This window comes from Pelophylax lessonae (genome assembly GCF_965119305.1).
Source record: "Pelophylax lessonae genome assembly, chromosome: 5".
Lineage (NCBI taxonomy): Eukaryota > Metazoa > Chordata > Amphibia > Anura > Ranidae > Pelophylax > Pelophylax lessonae.
Genome location: NC_138772.1, coordinates 235,991,377 through 236,010,114, shown reverse-complemented (window position 1 = coordinate 236,010,114; position 18,738 = coordinate 235,991,377). Strand labels below are relative to the sequence as shown.

The 18,738-nt window shown below is 47.1% G+C and overlaps 1 protein-coding gene across 1 annotated transcript in view; it reads right to left on the bottom strand.

Moving 5' to 3' along the window:
* EXOC3 (exocyst complex component 3) overlaps nt 1–18,738 on the bottom strand; it is a 230,627-nt gene that overhangs the window by 169,054 nt on the left and 42,835 nt on the right. Inside the window, exon 3 of the mRNA XM_082257483.1 lies at nt 11,649–11,868. Coding sequence (XP_082113609.1) covers nt 11,649–11,868 — 220 coding nt within the window. The remainder of the gene's footprint in view (nt 1–11,648; nt 11,869–18,738) is intronic.

The window sequence follows — 18,738 nt, the reverse complement described above, 5'->3', positions numbered from 1 at the left end:
GGCTTGCACCCGAGGGTTCTTAATGAGCTCAGCCAGGTGATTGCCAGACCATTATTCTTGATCTTTAAGGATAGTTTACAGACGGGTATGGTGCCAGCTGATTGGAAAAAAGCCAACGTGGTACCAATATTTAAAAAGGGGCCGAGATATATCCCAGGTAACTATAGGCCGGTTAGCCTAACATCAGTAGTCTGCAAAATTTTGGAGGGGATGTTAAGGGACCACATACAAGACTTTAGTAATGAAAACGGTATTATAAGTAGTAATCAGCATGGATTCATGAAAAATCGTTTGTGCCAAACCAATCTATTAACCTTCTACGATGAAGTGAGCTGCCACCTAGATAAAGGTAAGCCTGTGGATGTGGTGTATCTGGACTTTGCAAAGGCCTTTGACACCGTTCCCCACAAACGCTTACTGTACAAACTAAGGAAGGTAGGTATGGACCATAAGGTGAGTACCTGGATAGAGAACTGGCTCCAGGGGAGAGTCCAGAGGGTGGTGATTAATGGGGAGTACTCGGATTGGGCGGGTGTGGAAAGTGGGGTCCCCCAGGGTTCTGTCCTGGGACCAATCCTGTTTAATTTATTCATAAATGATCTGGAGGAGGGGATATCGAGTACAATCTCAGTATTTGCTGATGATACTAAATTAGGCATGCCAATATCTTCTATGCAGGATGTGGAAACCTTACAAGCGGACCTGAACAAAATAATGGGGTGGGCAACTACATGGCAGATGAGATTTAATGTTGAAAAATGTAAAGTAACTTGGGGGCCAGAAACCAGAAAGCAAGCAACTCACTAGGGGGGGAACCTCTGGGTGAGTCTAGGATGGAAAAGGACTTGGGGGTACTGGTAGACAACAGGCTTGGCAGTGGTATGCAATGCCAAGCCGCCGCAAGCAAAGCCAACAGAATACTGGGTTGTATAAAAAAGGGGATTCACTCCAGAAATAAAGAGATTATTCTCCCGCTCTACAAGACTCTGGTCCGGCCACATCTGGAGTATGCAGTCCAGTTCTGGGCACCGGTCCTCAGGAAGGATGTGCTGGAACTGGAGAAAGTCCAGAGAAGGGCAACAAAAATAATTAGGGGAATGGAGGACATCAGCTATGAGGAAAGACTACAAGCACTGAACCTGTTCTCTCTGGAGAAGAGACGATTGAGGGGGGATATGATATCAATGTACAAATACTGTACTGGTGACCCTAGCATAAGGAACAAACTATTCAGAGAAAGGAGATACAATAAGACACGTGGCCACTCACTAAAACTTGATCAAAGGCGGTTTAACCTTAAAGTGCGTAAGGGGTTCTTCACTGTAAGAGCGGTAAAGATGTGGAATTCTCTTCCACAAGCAGTCGTATCAGCAGGGAGCATTGATAGTTTCAAAAAACTATTAGATGGACACCTTAAAGACCACAACATACAGGGGTATACAATGTACGGTTAAAAGCAAACACACACACACATCATAGGTTGAACTGGATGGACTGATGTCTTTTTTCAACCTCACTAACTATGTAACTATGTAATTCTCCATACCCGGGATGTGGACTGCGGAGAGAGCCGGAACATTGTGTTCCGCCCACCTCCTTGGCCGCCAGGGCACTCCCGATGCCCCCTTGGTGATTGATATAAGTCACGGCTGTGGCATTGTCTGACTGAACCCGAACCGGAGAGCTGCGTAGCCGACTCGTCCAGTGAAGCAGGTAGAGCTTGATCGCTCTCAGGTCCAGAATATTGATCGGCAAGGAAGTCTCTTTCGTCGTTCAAGTTTTCTGGACACAGAGCTTCCCCAGCACTCCACCCCAGCCTGACAGGCTGGCGTCCGTTGTGACCACCGTCCAGAACACCGGCAGGAAGGACTTGCCTTGGCACAGGACAGGTGACTGGAGCCACCAAGAGAGAGAGCAAACCTTCATGAGATGGCTCAACCGAATCTGTAGGTCCAAGGACCAAGGATCTCTGTTCCATTTGGCCAAAATCTCTTTCTGCAACTGTCTCGTGTGAGACTGAGCAAACGGGTCCGCTTCGATCAGTCTCCATCAGCAATCAAACTGCCCTTAGCAACTTTTGAAGCTTGTCCAAGGGAAGGAAGACCCTCGCCAGAGTCGGGGATCAGCTCCAGATAAGTGACCTGCATGGACGGTGTCAGGGCAGATTTGTGGAAATTGATCATCCATCCAAATTCCTGAAGGGTCTGAATGGTGATGGAGACATTGTCCAGCAGATCTGAATGGGAGACTGCTCGCAACAGGAGATTGTCCAGACATCCCAAAATGGAGATACCTTGTCGACGTAACAAGGCCAGCACAGGGGCTAGGACCTTGGTACAAACTTTGGGAGCCGAGGTGAGACCAAAGGGTAATGCCACAAATTGAAAGTGAAAAGTGTCGAGACAAGGGAAAACCCTGTCAGCTTTTGGAGACTTCTGAGAGCCAAAAGCCCCCGAGTCCCTGCCGGTGTGGGCACATCAGCCAATTTTAAAGTATCCTGTACTGAAATAATCAGGGCTTCCACTAATGCACATTCCCACGCTGCAGCTGAAGAGGACAGATCCTCTTCACCATCGGACTGCGAGGACAGTGACCCCCCAGGTAGGGGGGCGTCCGGGGTGACCCCATCACCCTCTGAATCAGAGGACACCTCCATAGATGGAGAAGGCAGCGGCTGTTTTCAGCTATCAACCTTTTTCATGACTAAATCAACTTTAGTCGGCAGGCTTTTCAGAGCTGCTGAAATCGTGGCCAGCGACTGCGATCTTGACTGTCCAGGATTCGCACAGAGTGGGTCTGAGGGTGATTGCACAGTTTGGGACTCCATATTGCAATTTGAAAAAACCGGAGTACTGTTGCTTTAAGAGTGCCGATTGTGGTATCCACCACCGATCGCAGCGGTCTGTAGGGAACCCCTTTAAACTAAACTGACAGCTGAAAGTGCAGAAATATGCCTGTGGGGACCAAAAGTACTGTACCACCTCAGACAACCTGTCATCCTGAGTCTTCCAGCAGCATGGAGAGAAAGACAGGAAGTGACCTCGGCCAGTTGCAGGAAACAAGTGGACAGGAAGTGATGTTGCCTGAGGAAGGTCACACTGCCCGGCATAGCACAAGGGTTACACAAAGATGGATGCCCATACATATCAATAGGAAGCTACAGGGAAAATGCCTGCCCCATACAAGTCTATAGGGAAAAATTTACATTGCCCCCACTTAAGACTGCGGCGCCCACGGCGAACCATGCAGCTAGGGACCGGACACATGAAGGCCTCAGGAACCACAACAGGGACCAACAAGCCCAAGGTACAACCCCCTCCCCCCCCAGGGCACCAGGCGCTCCAGACACACAGCCACTGCAGGGACAGGGAAGAGGGGAGGATAGGACGCACAGACCGGGCACAGGGCAGGCCAAGGGGATCTTTTGGGAGGCACAAATGCCATTATCCCCAGGAGAGGGCCCACATCTCCCCAAGGCCAGCAGGGCAAGGGGGGCACATTTACTCACCATAACATGGATCGGGTGGGCTCCGCTCTGGGCAGACTGCCTCCTACCAGAAGTGGGGGTATCTGAGGGGTATGCTGCAGGCATGTGTGTTCCAGGTCGTTGCGTCCCGGCGAGGCATCCACTCGCAGGCTCGTCCCCATCTGGAAAAGGGGCACCATCGTGGCTAGACCTAGGTCGGGACTATAACCTGCTCACGCTCGTAGGCCAATGCCAGACTGGGGGAACCATAAGGATCTAGATTATCCAGTGCGAAGCCCCAGCGGGCATCGTTGCTTGTAGATCACCAGGAAAATTCCTCCCTGAACACTAGCTAGCAAGTGAGTAAAGAGAAATAAAAAGAAAATATTCTGAAAATAATAAAAAAAACTGAGACCAGAGTCCCAGCATGAACCCTAGGCCCTACTCCTTCTCTAGGCAGAAACAAACTGATGTGCTAGGCTGTGGCAGTGGGGGTTATGCCTGGAGGGACAGCCCTGTGGGCATGTACATTTTAAAAGCTTTGTACTAACGTATTGCCTAGACTACTTCTGCAGGTGGCAGCATACCCCAATGAGCTCATGGAGATGAGACTGCGTCTGTCGATGGACGATCGAGAAATTGGATTTTTGATTTACCGTAAAATCCATTCTCATTGACGAACACAGCTTCTGGTATTCTTAACCATTGGGTTATACCACCCCCTACAGGAGTAGGACACTAGGCAGAAAACAATTCTGGCTACACCCATGTGCAGTCCCAGGGGGTATACTCCCTCTCTCTGCTATAGCCTCTCCGTTTTGTTACAAGCAGGGTCAGCAGAATTATAACTCCACAGAGTAAGAAATACTCTGGCTAAGGCAGAGTGCAGAGTCATAGGAGTTTGATAGGGTAATTGGCGCTGCCAGTAATTGTAAAAATATATATATATATATATATATATATATATACAGGGGAGTAATATATCCTACAAATACAAGGACGATGTAGGTGATAAAAATGTGATAACAATGGTATAAGTAATGGTCCTTATATATACCCAATGATTCCAATGTAATGCCACAGTGTGTATTCTAACCAACACTTGATAAACTTATAGCATTAATAAATAATTAATAATTAATCATAAACCAATGAAAATAAAGTGAAATGACATAAATAAATAAAATGTGTGCAGTGCCTACAGGCAATAAATATATCCCAACTGGTAGAAAATATGTGAGTCTAAAAATAATTAAGGTGACTCGTGTAATAAATAATGTAGACACTAGGTGGCAGTGCTATTAAAAGATGATAAGTGTGGATATCCAAGTAAAACAATTGTAAAGTGATAAAACGTGCCAAGTGGTGTATTAATATCAGGAATAAAATGTCAATACCAAAAAAGTGAAATAATGGATATCCAGGTGAGAATCAATATATAAAAATGGTACTAAAAAATTAAATATTGTGCCAAGTGAAAATAGAATAGTTTGGGATCTGTAAAAACACTTATAGGGATTCCAGGAATAAATATACACAAAGAAATAAATAGTCCGTAATAAAAGTGAAGAAAGTCCACAGATTTGATCAATATAATGATCTTCCAAAATAGTGCAACAATATTGTGCTATAAGGTGCCAGAAGAAATTTTCATGGATGGAGGGGGTGCTTCCCAGTGATGGATCAGGATGTGGGTGCCGGGTGAGGGAATTTCCGTGCTCCCCTTCCTATATAGCCCGCACTCACCAGAGAGGGGCACCCCTACAGGGGTAACAAGCGTTGGATTAGTGGGGTGTTCCCCGGAAAACTGCGGTGAGCCTCTTCACTCCTTCTGGGATCAAATGCACTTCCTCCTTCCAGTAATCAGGTATTTAGGCAAGCGATGTGTAGTGTGGGATCATAGGCAGCGCTCCAGAGTATTAGGAATGATGTCCGAGATTATATGGATAGAAAACGCTAATATAGTGATGTACCGTAAAATGTGTCCATTTATTAAGCAATTTACATAAAGTACTCACATTTAAAATAAAGATACAGCATCCGTAAGCAGGTAGGGACCGCGAACCCCTCGTATAGCGGTACTTCCGGACGCCGTGCGTCTCAGCAACCGGATGTGCGTCTCAAAGGGCGGAACTGACGTGCCTACGCTCTACGCGTTTCGTCATCAAGCTGACGTCATCAGGAGCAGCGTGAGGCTACGTGAGTCCCGCTTGTATAAATCCTAGTAGGTTGCCCGGCAACCGGAACGAGCGCCCAATCGGAAAATTCATGTTAGCGCGTCATCGGTTGTTGGGCAGAACTTACTAATCTGAATCTAAAGGAAGTGTTGAACTCTCCCGAGTGGTTTGTGTTGACCAATGAATTTTCTTCGGGAGCCAGAATCAGCAGTTGCTAGGGTAATGTTTTAAAGGTGGATTGGTTTATTCTGTGACCACGGATAGTAAAGCTAAGTTTAAATTAATAACAAAAGGATCTGAAAAAGCGCCCAAGCTAATTAATCTATATTTTGGAGATAATGTATTCTCAGATATAAGAATATAATTAAATTAGCGACAAATATAATTAGATAATTAAATATAGTCAGGTGTAAAAATATTTAAATTAGCATCATAGAATATATTCGTCAAAAATAGATTGGATAAAAAATACATGGATAAAAATACTATGAAATTGTATAAAAACATGTACACTCTAAATGAAGATAAAGAGAACTTATTATTAAAAAAATTATATATATTATTAAAAAACTATTAAAAATTTATAAGGGAAGTCTGGCAAAAACAGCCCGTGCACTGCAGAGTCAGCCCCAGATAGTCTAGGTTCGTAGTCTAGGTTCGTAGAAGGGACCAAGGCTGAATTCTGAAGATTCAGAATCCAGCCGAACTTTAAGAGTTTGTATGGTGATCTCCAGGTTTTAAGACTCTGCTTGCAGAGGAAATCGTGTAAATACATAGTTGCCAACATTTTAAAATAATTTCCAGGGACACTTTACAGCACAGCTATCAATTACTTACCAAACCCACTTCCCTGAAGCTCCGCCCACTCCATAATTAATCTCGCCTACTTATCAGATTATAGAGTCTACTTAATATAGAGATAATTACAGGAAATTAAAAAGGGAATTTCAAACTTAAGGCCACAGTAGCGGAGTTGGAATAAGTCTCTCATTCAGCTACACTACTTCTGCGTAACATTTATGGGCAGCCCGATTAACAGGCGCTTCCAGGGACAATATAAATTACCTGGGACAGGCTCCTATTTGCAGGGACTGTCCCAGGAAAAAAGGGACAGTTGGCAAGTATGTAAATAGCCCAGGACCACGATCCCCTGCTGGCGTAACAATGCCAGTACCAGGGCCAACACTTTAGTGAAGACCCGGGGAGCAGAACCGAGACCAAATGATAACCCCCCAAACTGATAATGTTCCTCTCCCATAGCAAAGCGGGGGAAGCGTTGGTGACCGACACATATTGGAATGTGAAGATAGGCATCTTTGATTTCTATGGAGGCAAGAAAATCCCACTGACACAGGGAAGCCACCACTGTGGGAAAGGAAGCCACCACTTCCTGGGGACTGAAAACAGGTAAAACCCCTGAAAACGTTCATCTATTTTAACCAGGACAATTACCCCTTGAAGCAAGAGATCTTGCACCGCCCCAAAGAGGGCCTGTAAGCGGACTGGGGACAGTCGCACATTGGAAGAAAAGAACCTTTCCGGAGGGCGAGCATGAAACTCGATCTTATATCTGGATCGTATGACTTCATGGACCCACTTGTCTTGTACCAGGGAAGTTCACAGGTCCAGGATCCGGCTAAGACATCCCCCCACCCCAGATTTGGGTGAGGGCGCACCTCCAAGCTGGAGTCGCCTTGTCTGCGGGTCTGGAGAAACCCGCCGTCGACTTGCCAGTCCAAGCTCACTTGGATCTATCAGAGGTGGGGGGTATGTTTTGATCTCTATAGAGCTAGAAAGTATTGGTTGCCTCCGTCCCTATATATCATGAAGGGGTTGTTAGGTGCCTCAGGCCAAGAGGTGGGACTTTAAGGGCAAGTGATTATGTACACAAGTTATACATAAAATCAAAAAGGTAGTTTATTCAGTAGTTTAAAGCATATATTCAAAAAGAAAGACGTATAACAATAATGTGCATAAGTGTTGGGTTAGAGACCCAAGGTGCATAGGTAGGAAAGTAGGTTCGGAAAATTTTCTGTGACAAGTGTAAATCTGGTGACTTATTCTGGATGTTATCTCTGTTTTTCCATGCTGGGGGCTTGGAAAGATATTCACAGAGGTCATCCGGTAGTTGTCCGTCGTGTTTCAGCTACGTTGTAGCCTTTCTCAAGGATTTTATCACCAAGCCTATAAAAGTAGTGATAGATATATCAATTATTGTCTGTAAATGTCATATTCATGTAAGTAATAATCTAATGGTAATGTAAAATACATACATTTTTTTGCCTATTCATGTGTGCTTCCCTGTGTCTTGTAAGACTCGCAACAGGAATCATTGGATGCGGCCTGGAGGGTATACGTGAAAAAATAGTTTTGTAATTACAGAATTAGAGAAAGTATTTTAATGGACTTGAAGTAAGTTTGGGGAACTCCCAATGTGTGCTGCAGAATCGCAGTTGCAGTAGTGCTCCACACGATTGGGGTCTTTTGGTGTAGATACTGTAATTGAAACTGCATTGTTTTATTGGGTTGTAGTGAGATAGAAAAAATGTGTTGAGCACTACGGTGACTGCGATTTTGCAGCACATACTGTAAGTTCCCCCTAACTTACTTCAAGTTTATTACCCACAATATTGTACATAACCATTTATTCACATACACCATATGTACCCTCAGTACCCAGACTACAAAAAAGGACTTCAAGAAACTCCCCCCCTTATTGTAGAGCACGATTGTGACTGCGATTCCTGCAGCACACACTGCAAGTTCCCCCCAACTTACTCCAAACTTATAATATATATATATATATATACACACACCTTTTCTATAACTATTCATTTACACATACTATATGTATATTCAGTACCCCGACTACAAAAAAGACCCCATCAAGCTCCCCCAACATTGTGGAGCACAACTGTGACTGCAATTCAGCAGCACACTATGTAAGTTACCCCACACCTTTTTTGTTTGCAAAAACACATTTTTTCTATCTCACTACAACCCAATAAAACAATGCAATTTCAATTACAGTATCTACACCAAAAGACCCCAAGAAGTTCCCACAATAGTGTGGAGCACTATTGCAACTGCGATTCTGCAGCAAACATTGTGAGTTCCCCAAACTTACTTCAAGTCCATTAAAATACTTTCTCTAATTCTGTAATTACAAAACTATTTATTCACGTATACCCTCCAGGCCGCATCCAATGGTTCCTGTTGCGAGTCTTACAAGACACAGGGAAGCACACATGAATAGGCAAAAAAATGTATGTATTTTACATTACCATTAGATTATTACTTACATGAATATGACATTTACAGACAATAATTGATATATCTATCACTACTTTAATAGACTTGGTGATAAAATCCTTGAGAAAGGCTACAACGTTGCCAAAACGCGTCGGGACAACTACCGGATGACCTCTGTGAATATCTTTCCAAGCCCCCAGCATGGAAAAACAGAGACAACATCCAGAATAAGTCACCAGATTTACACTTGTCACAGAAAATTTTCCGAACCTACTTTCCTACCTATGCACCTTGTGTCTCTAACCCAACATTTATGCACATTATTGTTATAAGTCTTTCTTTTTGAATATATGCTTTAAACTACTGAATAATCTACCTTTTGATTTTATGTATAACTTGTTTACATAACTACTTGCTCTTAAAGTCCCACCTCTTGGCCTGAGGCACCAAACAACCTATTCATGGATCTATCAGAGGAGGCTCCGAAAGGCTTCGAGCCCTTGTCAGTCGATCCTGAGGGACGAAAAACTTATGAGCCGAAAAGGAGGGCCCACATCTGCAACAATGGTCCTTGCCCTTAGTAACCTGTGGAAGAAGGGAATTCTTCCCCCCTGTGAGACCCCTTAATGATGTCATCCAGGGTAGCTCCAAACAGGCGATCTCCTTGAAAAGGAAGAACAGCCAGGGCCTTTTCAGGTCTAGTCCGCAGGCCAGCATTTTAGCCAAAGGACATGCCGAAGGATCCAAGCCACTAGGGGAGCCACATCCAAAGATGCAGCACAGATAAAATGCAGCCCCTGGACCCGCTGGTCCGCCAGCTCAGCAAAGGCAGGTGGGAGCTGTTCCCCTTCCAGGTCACAGCGTAAAAACTTAGCCCACTCAGCCAGAGTTTGCGACACTAGGGCAATGGTGAACACCGGCCTCAATTTCGGGCAAGCCAGGTGAAACATTTTGCTGGCCACAGCCTCCGCCTTTGTTGTCAGCAGGGTCCTTAAAGGCCTTAGACTCTTCAACCAAAATCATGGTTGTTTTGTTTACCCTGGAAACCTGACAGTCCACCACCGGTGGAACAAACCACTTTTTGAAACGGGACTCTTCATAGGGGTATTACCTAGCAAACTGCTTAGGGACCCCAAGGAAACGCTTCGGTCGTCCTCACCCTTTCGCGACAATTCTGTCAAATTAGGCGGAGAAAGGAGAACTAATTTTGCCCCTGGGTGGTTTGAGAGTGCCAAAGGGAATCTGCGCCCCAGTCGCATCCCCCATCTTTAGGTTGCAGATGTGGAGGAATCATCCTCACTATCTGAGAATTCTCTATTGGAGACCAGTGGGACCCACAGATGAGTGTAAAAACACTGCCAAGGGACAACCCCACAGTGTTGGCAGCACCACCCGGTCGCCAGCTACTTCAGCATTGCTGCCATCAAAAAATAGACCGCCCCCCCATAGCACAACCCATTCCAAGGGAGGTTCCAAGCTGGCCGCATGGCCCAGTAGGCTGCAAGTGCACGGATCCCAGCCAATAGGGCCATTAGAGGAAATAGCGGGGGCTTCAGCTAACCTTGCTGGGGCAGCTCCCCCACAACCAAAGCGCCTGACTCAGCTACATGGCCTAGTAGGCCACAAGCCGCGGCCTAAATATTTGTGGACGCCCAGCTGCTTGGGCGCGAGCCCCAGCAGGGCCGACCACACAGGGGTAGCAGAGGGGAGGGCGGATGCCCAAATGGAGGGTAGTGGCTTCAGCCACCCTCACTGGGGCCGCTCTACATTGTTCCCGACCAGCAGGCGTCAAAGCTGCGGCCTAAATTTTCAGCCAGATCCACAGATGCAAAACCATCTGCTCCCCAGCCCAACAACTGCAGCACTGAGCCCAGAGGACATCCCTGCCCTAGTCACCCCAGGGTGGCAGGGAACCCTGCTCAACCTCCCATTGCGCACCAGGAAAAAACCTAGCCAGCAGCAACCCCAACAAGGCTCCCTAAAAAGCATGTGGCAAAAGCCAGCTCATAACCTCTCCCAGGGGGGGAGGGGTTGGGCCGGCAGACCCACAGTGACCACCGAAATTCAGAGGGGCTGGGGGGGACAGCTACTTACCATACCATGGCAACAGGGTGGGCACCGCTACGGACAGACCACCTCTCCATTGGAATGTGGGGGGGGGGGGGCTGTCGGTCAGGAGGAACGCTGTGATTCAGGCCGAGGCCAAGTCATATGCGCCCTCATGAGACGTTTAACTCGCAGGCCAGCCCCCGTCCAGTGGGGCTATGTAACGGCCGATCTAGCGCGGAGCTGAGGCCTGCGCGTGCTTGCTGGCCAGACTGGGGTGACCCTCTGGATTTTGTAAAAAATATCCAGTCTGTCATAAAGTCCGGCAGTTGATTGCAGATTCTCACAGGAACAAAATAACAAAGATAGGAAAAAATACCATTTAAAAAGGAAAAAAATGCCAGGACCGAAGATCCCAGCTAGGAACTAGGTCCTTACTCCTAACAAGGCAGAAAAAAACTGAGTGGTTATAGCAGACAGAGGGAGTATACCCCCTGGTACTGCCCATGGGTGTAGCCAGAATTTTTTTCTGCATAGTGTCCTACTCCTGTAGGGGGCAGTATAACCCAATGGTTAAGAACATCAGAAGCTGTGTCCGTCAATGAACGAAAGAGAAAGTGAAATTATTTACCTAGAGCTGAACTGGTAAAAAGGCTTGCCTTTTCTCATAAACCATACAGTAAAAGAAAACACCTTTGATTTATTACCTGAGAAAATGTTTTTTAGGTTCTCAACTGCTGCTGCCAGCTGACTATGCTGGACCACAGCATCTTTCACATCCTTCAAGCTTTCGATGGTATTAATGCTCTGCCTCCAGTCTTTGCTAACATTTCCCAGGGACTGCTGGATGTCTTTAACATCATTCAATGCGTTGTGAAGTTGGTTTAAACCTGTTCTCACACCATCAAGTTGTGACTGAATAGCTGCCTGAAAGAAATAATTAGCATGGTGATTAAAAGTGTTAGGCGCTATATACTATGTACAGTAAATTATATGGAAAATGTTTTCAGCTATGCATGTTTTGGTCACTGCCTACTAAGAGCATTAAAGACAACTGCAAGATGGACACATGTAAAATCATAATTACACATAAAATATCAAGTCAAATGATACCTAAACAGTTGTTTCTCATTACCTTTTCATATCTATTACCACTTAGAAGAGCTGTAGTTTTCTACAAAATACAACATGCTTTTATATAAATGAAGATCTGCAAACTCCACACTAACATTTAAAGCAGAACTTCGGGCAAAACCTTTTTTACGTGCCATTATTGCTGCTTTCCTACCTTCACTGAATATGTCATCCATTATCTGGTGCACTCGGCAGTTGCTATGAAATATCCTGTTTATTTTTAAATCAAATTGTTGATTCCAAGGGGTTTCCTGTTTGTAAGACCACTGGTTACTATACATATTATTCCCCCAGCCACTGGTCTTGTCACAGCCCTCTTGTAGTTCTTCCTCCCATAACAGTGATGTTTTTCCTCTTTGCTCACTGTGGACTTGGGAGTCCTGGTCTGTACCACCCCCCAAGGCAGTGTCCTATGAATAACAGCTCAGAACACCCGCACAGTCCCACCTCCAATATCTTCAGCTAGGAGTCTTCCCCCCTTCTCTGTTAGTAACAGTATGTACTAGAGATCGACCGATTATCGGCAAAACCGATATATCGAGGGCTGATATGGACTTTCCCCGATATATCGGAATTGGCTTTTTTTTACCGACATTGCCGATATTTTCGTGACGTCATTCCGTATGTTGCGTGCACACGTTCTGCCTTCTAACACCGCCTCCCACTCCTGCGCAGCCCGTACGTGACGCCATTTCACCGCGCGCACTGCACTTAAGACCGCCTCCCACAGCCTTGTGTTACAGCCAGCTGCAGTCTGGTCCGGTCACGCTGCCAGCCATCCATCCACCCACAGGCCCTGGCCTCAGCCACCCACCACAGCAGGATGCCAGCCCAGCGAGCAAGCAACCAGCTACCCAGATGACACCAAGCCAGCCACTCGCAGCCACCCGCCACCGTGACCAGTGTTCCAGGAAGCCAGCAGCAGCTACCCCCCACAACAGGCCAGGGTGAGTGAGTGACACAAGGCCAGCCACCCACATAACAAGGTGACCCCAAGCCAGCCCACCACCACAGTGTTCCAGCAAGCCAGCCACCCACCACAGTGTTCCTGCAAGCCAGCCAGCCACCACAGTGTTCCTGCAAGCCAGCCAGCCACCACAGTGTTCCTGCAAGCCAGCCACCAACCACAGTGTTCCTGCAAGCCAGCCACCATAGTGTTCCAGCAATCCAGTCACCAACCACAGTGTTCCTGCAAGCCAGCCAGCCACCACAGCGTTCCTGCAAGCCAGCCACCCATAACAGACTGACACCAAGCATGCCAACCAGGCACCACAGAGACTGTTCCTGAAAGCCAGCCACCCACCACAGTGTTCCAGCAAGCCAGACACCCATAAGGGTGACACCAATCCAGCCAGCCACCACAGTGTTCCTGCAAGCCAGCCACCCATAACAGGCTAACACCAAGCAAGCCAACCATGCACCACAGAGACTGTTCCTGCAAGCCAGCCACCCACAACAGTGTTCCTGCTAACCAGTGAGCCACCCATAAGAGACTGACACCAATCCAGCCAACCACCACAGTGTTCCTGCAAGCCAGCCACCCATAACAGGTTGACACCAAGAAAGCCAACCAGGCACCACAGAGACTTTTCCTGGCTGCAAGCCAGCCACCCATCACAGTGTTCCTGCAAGCCAGCCACCCATAAGAGGGTGACACCAATCCCGCCAGCCACCACAGTGTTCCTGCAAGCCAGCCACCCATAACAGGCTGACAGCAAGCAAGCCAACCAGTCACCACAGAGACTGTTCCTGCAAGCCAGCCACCACAGTGTTCCTGCAAGCCAGCCACCCATAAGAGGGTGACACCAATCCAGCCAGCCACCACAGTGTTCCTGCAAGCCAGCCACCTATAACAGGCTGACACCAATCCAGCCAGCCACCACAGTGTTCCTGCTAGCCAGCCACCCATAACAGGCTGACACCAAGCAAGCCAACCAGGCACCACAGAGACTGTTCCTGGCTGCAAGCCAGCCACCCACCACAGCGTTCCTGCAAGCGAGCCACCCATAAGAGGGTGACACCAATCCAGCCAGCCACCACAGTGTTCCTGCAAGCCAGCCACCCATAACAGGCTGACACCAATCCAGCCAGCCATCACAGTGTTCCTGCAAGCCAGCCACCCATAACAGGCTGACACCAATCCAGCCAGCCACCACAGTGTTCCTGCAAGCCAGCCACCCATAACAGGCTGACACCAATCCAGCCAGCCACCACAGTGTTCCTGCAAGCCAGCCACCCATAAAAGGTTGACACCAAGCAAGCCAGCCACCACAGTGTTCCTGCAAGCCAGCCACCCATAACAGGCTGACACCAATCCAGCCAACCACCACAGTGTTCCTGCAAGCCAGCCACCCAAAACAGGCTGACACTAAGCAAGCCAGCCACCACAGTGTTCCTGCAAGCTAGCCACCCATAACAGGCTGGCACCAATCCAGCCAGCCACCACAGTGTTCCTGCAAGCCAGCCACCCATAAGAGGGTGACACCAATTCAGCCACCCACCACAGTGTTCCTGCAAGCCAGCCACCCATAACAGGCTGACACCAAGCAAGCCAACCAGGCACCACAGAGAGTGTTCCTGCAAGCCAGCCACCCACCACAGTGTTCCTGCAAGCCAGCCAGCCAATACAGTGTTCCTGCAAGCCAGCCACACACCACAGTGTTCCAGCAAGCCAGCCACCCATAAGGGTGACACCAATCCAGCCAGCCACAACTGTGTTCCTGCAAGCCAGCCACCCATAAAAGGTTGACACCAAGCAAGCCAGCCTCCACAGTGTTCCTGCAAGCCAGCCACCCATAACAGGCTGACACCAATCCAGCCAACCACCACAGTGTTCCTGCAAGCCAGCCACCCAAAACAGGCTGACACTAAGCAAGCCAGCCACCACAGTGTTCCTGCAAGCTAGCCACCCATAACAGGCTGACACCAATCCAGCCCGCCACCAGAGTGTTCCTGCAAGCCAGCCACCCATAACAGGGTGACACCAAGCCAGCCACACTGCCAGGCGTCAGCCACCACCAACCCACAACAGGGTGCCAGTGCCAGCATCAGCAGCAACTTGAGTAAGCCATTTCTTTAATCTATTTTATGTCTTTCAAGTTGAAATGAAGATGGATGAGGAGAGAAAGAGTAAACATGTGGTCTGGGACTATTTCTCGTCTCAACCATCTCCAGGAAAAGCAGCAGTGTGCAACACATGTACAAGCAACATAAGCATGGGATCAGTAACTGCAAAAAACAAAAATACCTCAAATCTTTGGGCCCGTCTAAGAGTTCATCATATTGAATTGTATCAGCCAGCACAGAAAAAACAAAATGAATATCAATGTGATTTTGAAATATCTCCTCCACTATCCCAGGCAACAATAAGAGATATGTTTGTGAAAAAAAAACAGATGTCACTGTCTAGATTCAGATGGAAGATCCCAACTGCTGGACAGAGTAATCACAGAGATGATTGTCACTGATAACCAGCCATTTACAATGGTGTCTGACTCAGGATTTAAGCGGTTGATGTCAATGCTTGAGCCAAGCTACACACTGAAGAGTGAGAAGTATTATCAAACCAAAATTCTGGCAAAGCTACACCAAAAGGTAGTTGACAAAGTAAAGGCTATGCTGCAACCAGAGAATGCTGGCAACTGGCTCTCATTCACGACGGACTGCTGGTCACAAACATAGTTCGAGTCACTACTCATTCTTACATGCCACTTCATTGACAGGGGATGGACAAGAAGGCAATTGGTGTTGAATACAAAAGTGATGCAAGGATCCCACACAGCTGAGTACAGTAGAGAAATGTTGCTAGGCATGCTTGAAGAATAGGGAATCAACAAAGACCGAGTGATGCTTGCGTAACTTAGAGACAGTGGAGCAAATATGCCTAAAGGAGTGAGGCTTGCTGAAACGTCAGACCTCTGTGTCATCATGGCACACAACAGCCTCCAACTTTCAAATGATGGTCTGTCAAGCCAAAGAGCTTTGCTTGATATATGTTTTGAGAAGCATGAAGAGGTTAAACATGTTGTGCTTGCAAGTCTTTTGAATCCTCGATACAAGAACCATGCTTTCTCTTCTGATCATGTATTGGTTAAGGCGAAACAATGGCTGACAGAAGACATGGAGGTGCAGGAGGTTCCTGCCCAAAAGAAAAGTCCAGAACGCTACTTTTATGAAGAGCAGCATGCTGAAAAAACAGACAAATGTCCAAAAATACGTCAACAAACAGAAGAGAATCGGCTTCATCGTCGTCGAATTGATCAGGACATTTTCTGTGTTTTATTGGGGCCTCATGCGGAGGGTTCAATTTCTTCCGAATCTGCAACGATGAGCCTGGATGATGAACTTCATCTCTATTTGAAAGAAGCCGTAATTGACAGAAGTCATCCTCTTCAGTGGTGGAGAGAAAATGAGGCACGCTACAAAAGACTTGCTTTCCATGCTAGAAGATACCTCTCTCTGCTCCTCTGTCCTGCACTCCTGAGCATGTTTACGAAGTTGCAGCATTGTTTGAACAAAACAGAAGACCTTTAACAGGTGACCATAGACATGCTGAAATGTTCCGCTTTCTGCATTATAATATTGTTCGATTTAAAGCGGAGTTCCAGCCATTCACTCACCTGTCCAACGGTCCAGCCATGCGGCCGCCCGAAGCCTCGATCCTCTCCCTCGGCGCCGGCATCACTGCTGTGGGCACCCGGCTGTGACAGTTTGCGGCTTCCCAGCCGGGTACCCACTGCGCATGCGCGAGTCGCGCTGCGCGCCGTGATTGGCCGGCAATCTTCTGGGACCTCTGACGTGTCCCAGAAGATTGCAGGGAGGGAGGGGGAGAGGAGAACTTCCGTTCAGGGCGCCGCGGCGCTCCGAGAGGAAGTGGGAGCAGGTACCTGTCAAAACTAGGTACCCGCTTCCCCCCCCCAAAAAATGACATGCCAAATGTGGCATGTCAGGGGGTCAGGACTCCCTAAAGCGGAAGTTCCACTTTTGGGTGGAACTCCGCTTTAACTGGGAGTATTGAAAAGAGTAGTGTCCACTCCACTCCAATCCACTGTCTAGCTGTTGCCTACCTTTTTCTAGCAGTTTTGCACTGCCTGCTGTAGTTGCAATGAGTGCCCTACTGCTAAGAGTCCAATCCAATCCACTGTCTAGCTGTTGCCTAGCTTTTTTCTAGCAGTTTTGCACTGACTGCTGTAGTTGCAGTGAGTGCCCTACTGCAGAGGTAGTCCGCTGCGTGACTCAGATCAACTGTCTAGCTCTTCCCTAGCTTTTTTCTAGCAGTTTTGCACTGACTGCTGTAGTTGCAGTGAGTGCCCTACTGCAGAGGTAGTCCCTTGAGTGACTCCAATCCCCTGTCTAGCTGTTGCCTAGCTTTTTTTCTAGCAGTTTTGCACTGACTGCTGTAGTTCCAGTGAGTTCCCTACTGCAGAGGTAGTCTGGTGAGTGACTCCAATCCGCTGTCTAGCTGTTGCCTAGCTTTTTTTTCTAGCAGTTTTGCACTGACTGCTGTAGAGAGTGCCCTACTACAGAGGTAGTCCACTGACTCCAATCCACTCCACTGTCTAGCTGTTGCTTAGCTTTTTTTCAGTCAGTTGCAGTCAGTGCCTTACTGCAGAGGGTAGTCCTCCACTGACTCCAGTCCAGTCCAATCCACTGTGACATTGTGTAGCTGTTGTTGCCTTGCTCTTTTTCTAGCAGTTTTGCACTGACTGCACTGCATTAGTTGCAGTCAGTGCCTTACTGCAGAGGGTAGTAGTCCTCCACTGACTCCAGTCAAATCCACTGTGACATTGTGTAGCTGTTTCCTTGCTTTTTTTCTAGCAGTTTTGCACTGACTGCACTGAATTAGTGGCAGTCAGTGCCTTACTGCAGAGGGTAATAGTCCTCCACTGACTCCAGTCCAGTTCAATCCACTGTGACATTGTGTAGCTGTTTCCTTGCTTTTTTTCTAGCAGTTTTGCACTGACTGCACTGCATTAGTTGCAGTCAGTGCCTTACTGCAGAGGTAGTCCCCTTCCACTGACTCCAGTCTATCCAATCCACTGTGTATGTGTATTTTGTGTAGCTGTTGCAGTGTGTGAGTCCACTGCTGCAGCACTTTTATCGTAACAGTGCTGCAGTAGTGGACTCACACACTGCAATATGTTACTGCAGTGCAGTCCGTTTTATGCATTAATGCACAATCAGGATGTGAAATGCAAAGCAAATGTCCCTGGAATTGAAGTTTTTATATCAGTTATTATGCAGTTAAGGTGCGAAAAACCAGCACTTAATGTTAAACATGTTAATAAATAAAGATTAACATATTTATTGAGAGATTTCTGACGTATTTTGTGGTTTTTTTGGGTAATTTTTGCATGTGTGAAAATATCGGCCAATATCGGCCGATACCGATATGCAATCGGCAAAATATCGGTATCGGCAACGAAAAAACGATATCGGTCGATCATTAGTTTATACATATTATATACAGATTTATTTGCAGGTTTTATTATAATGTACGATTGCTGGCAAAAACTCCCTTGCAAAGAGAGGTACTAGTTTTTAACAGGTGCAGGGCAAAGTGATCTGACAGCGGCAGCATTATCCAACATTTCTTCCCTACCGCTGGCTGCTAGGGGTGCTAAAAATAATCGTATATTAGATGCATTACGATTAAGCCTTAAA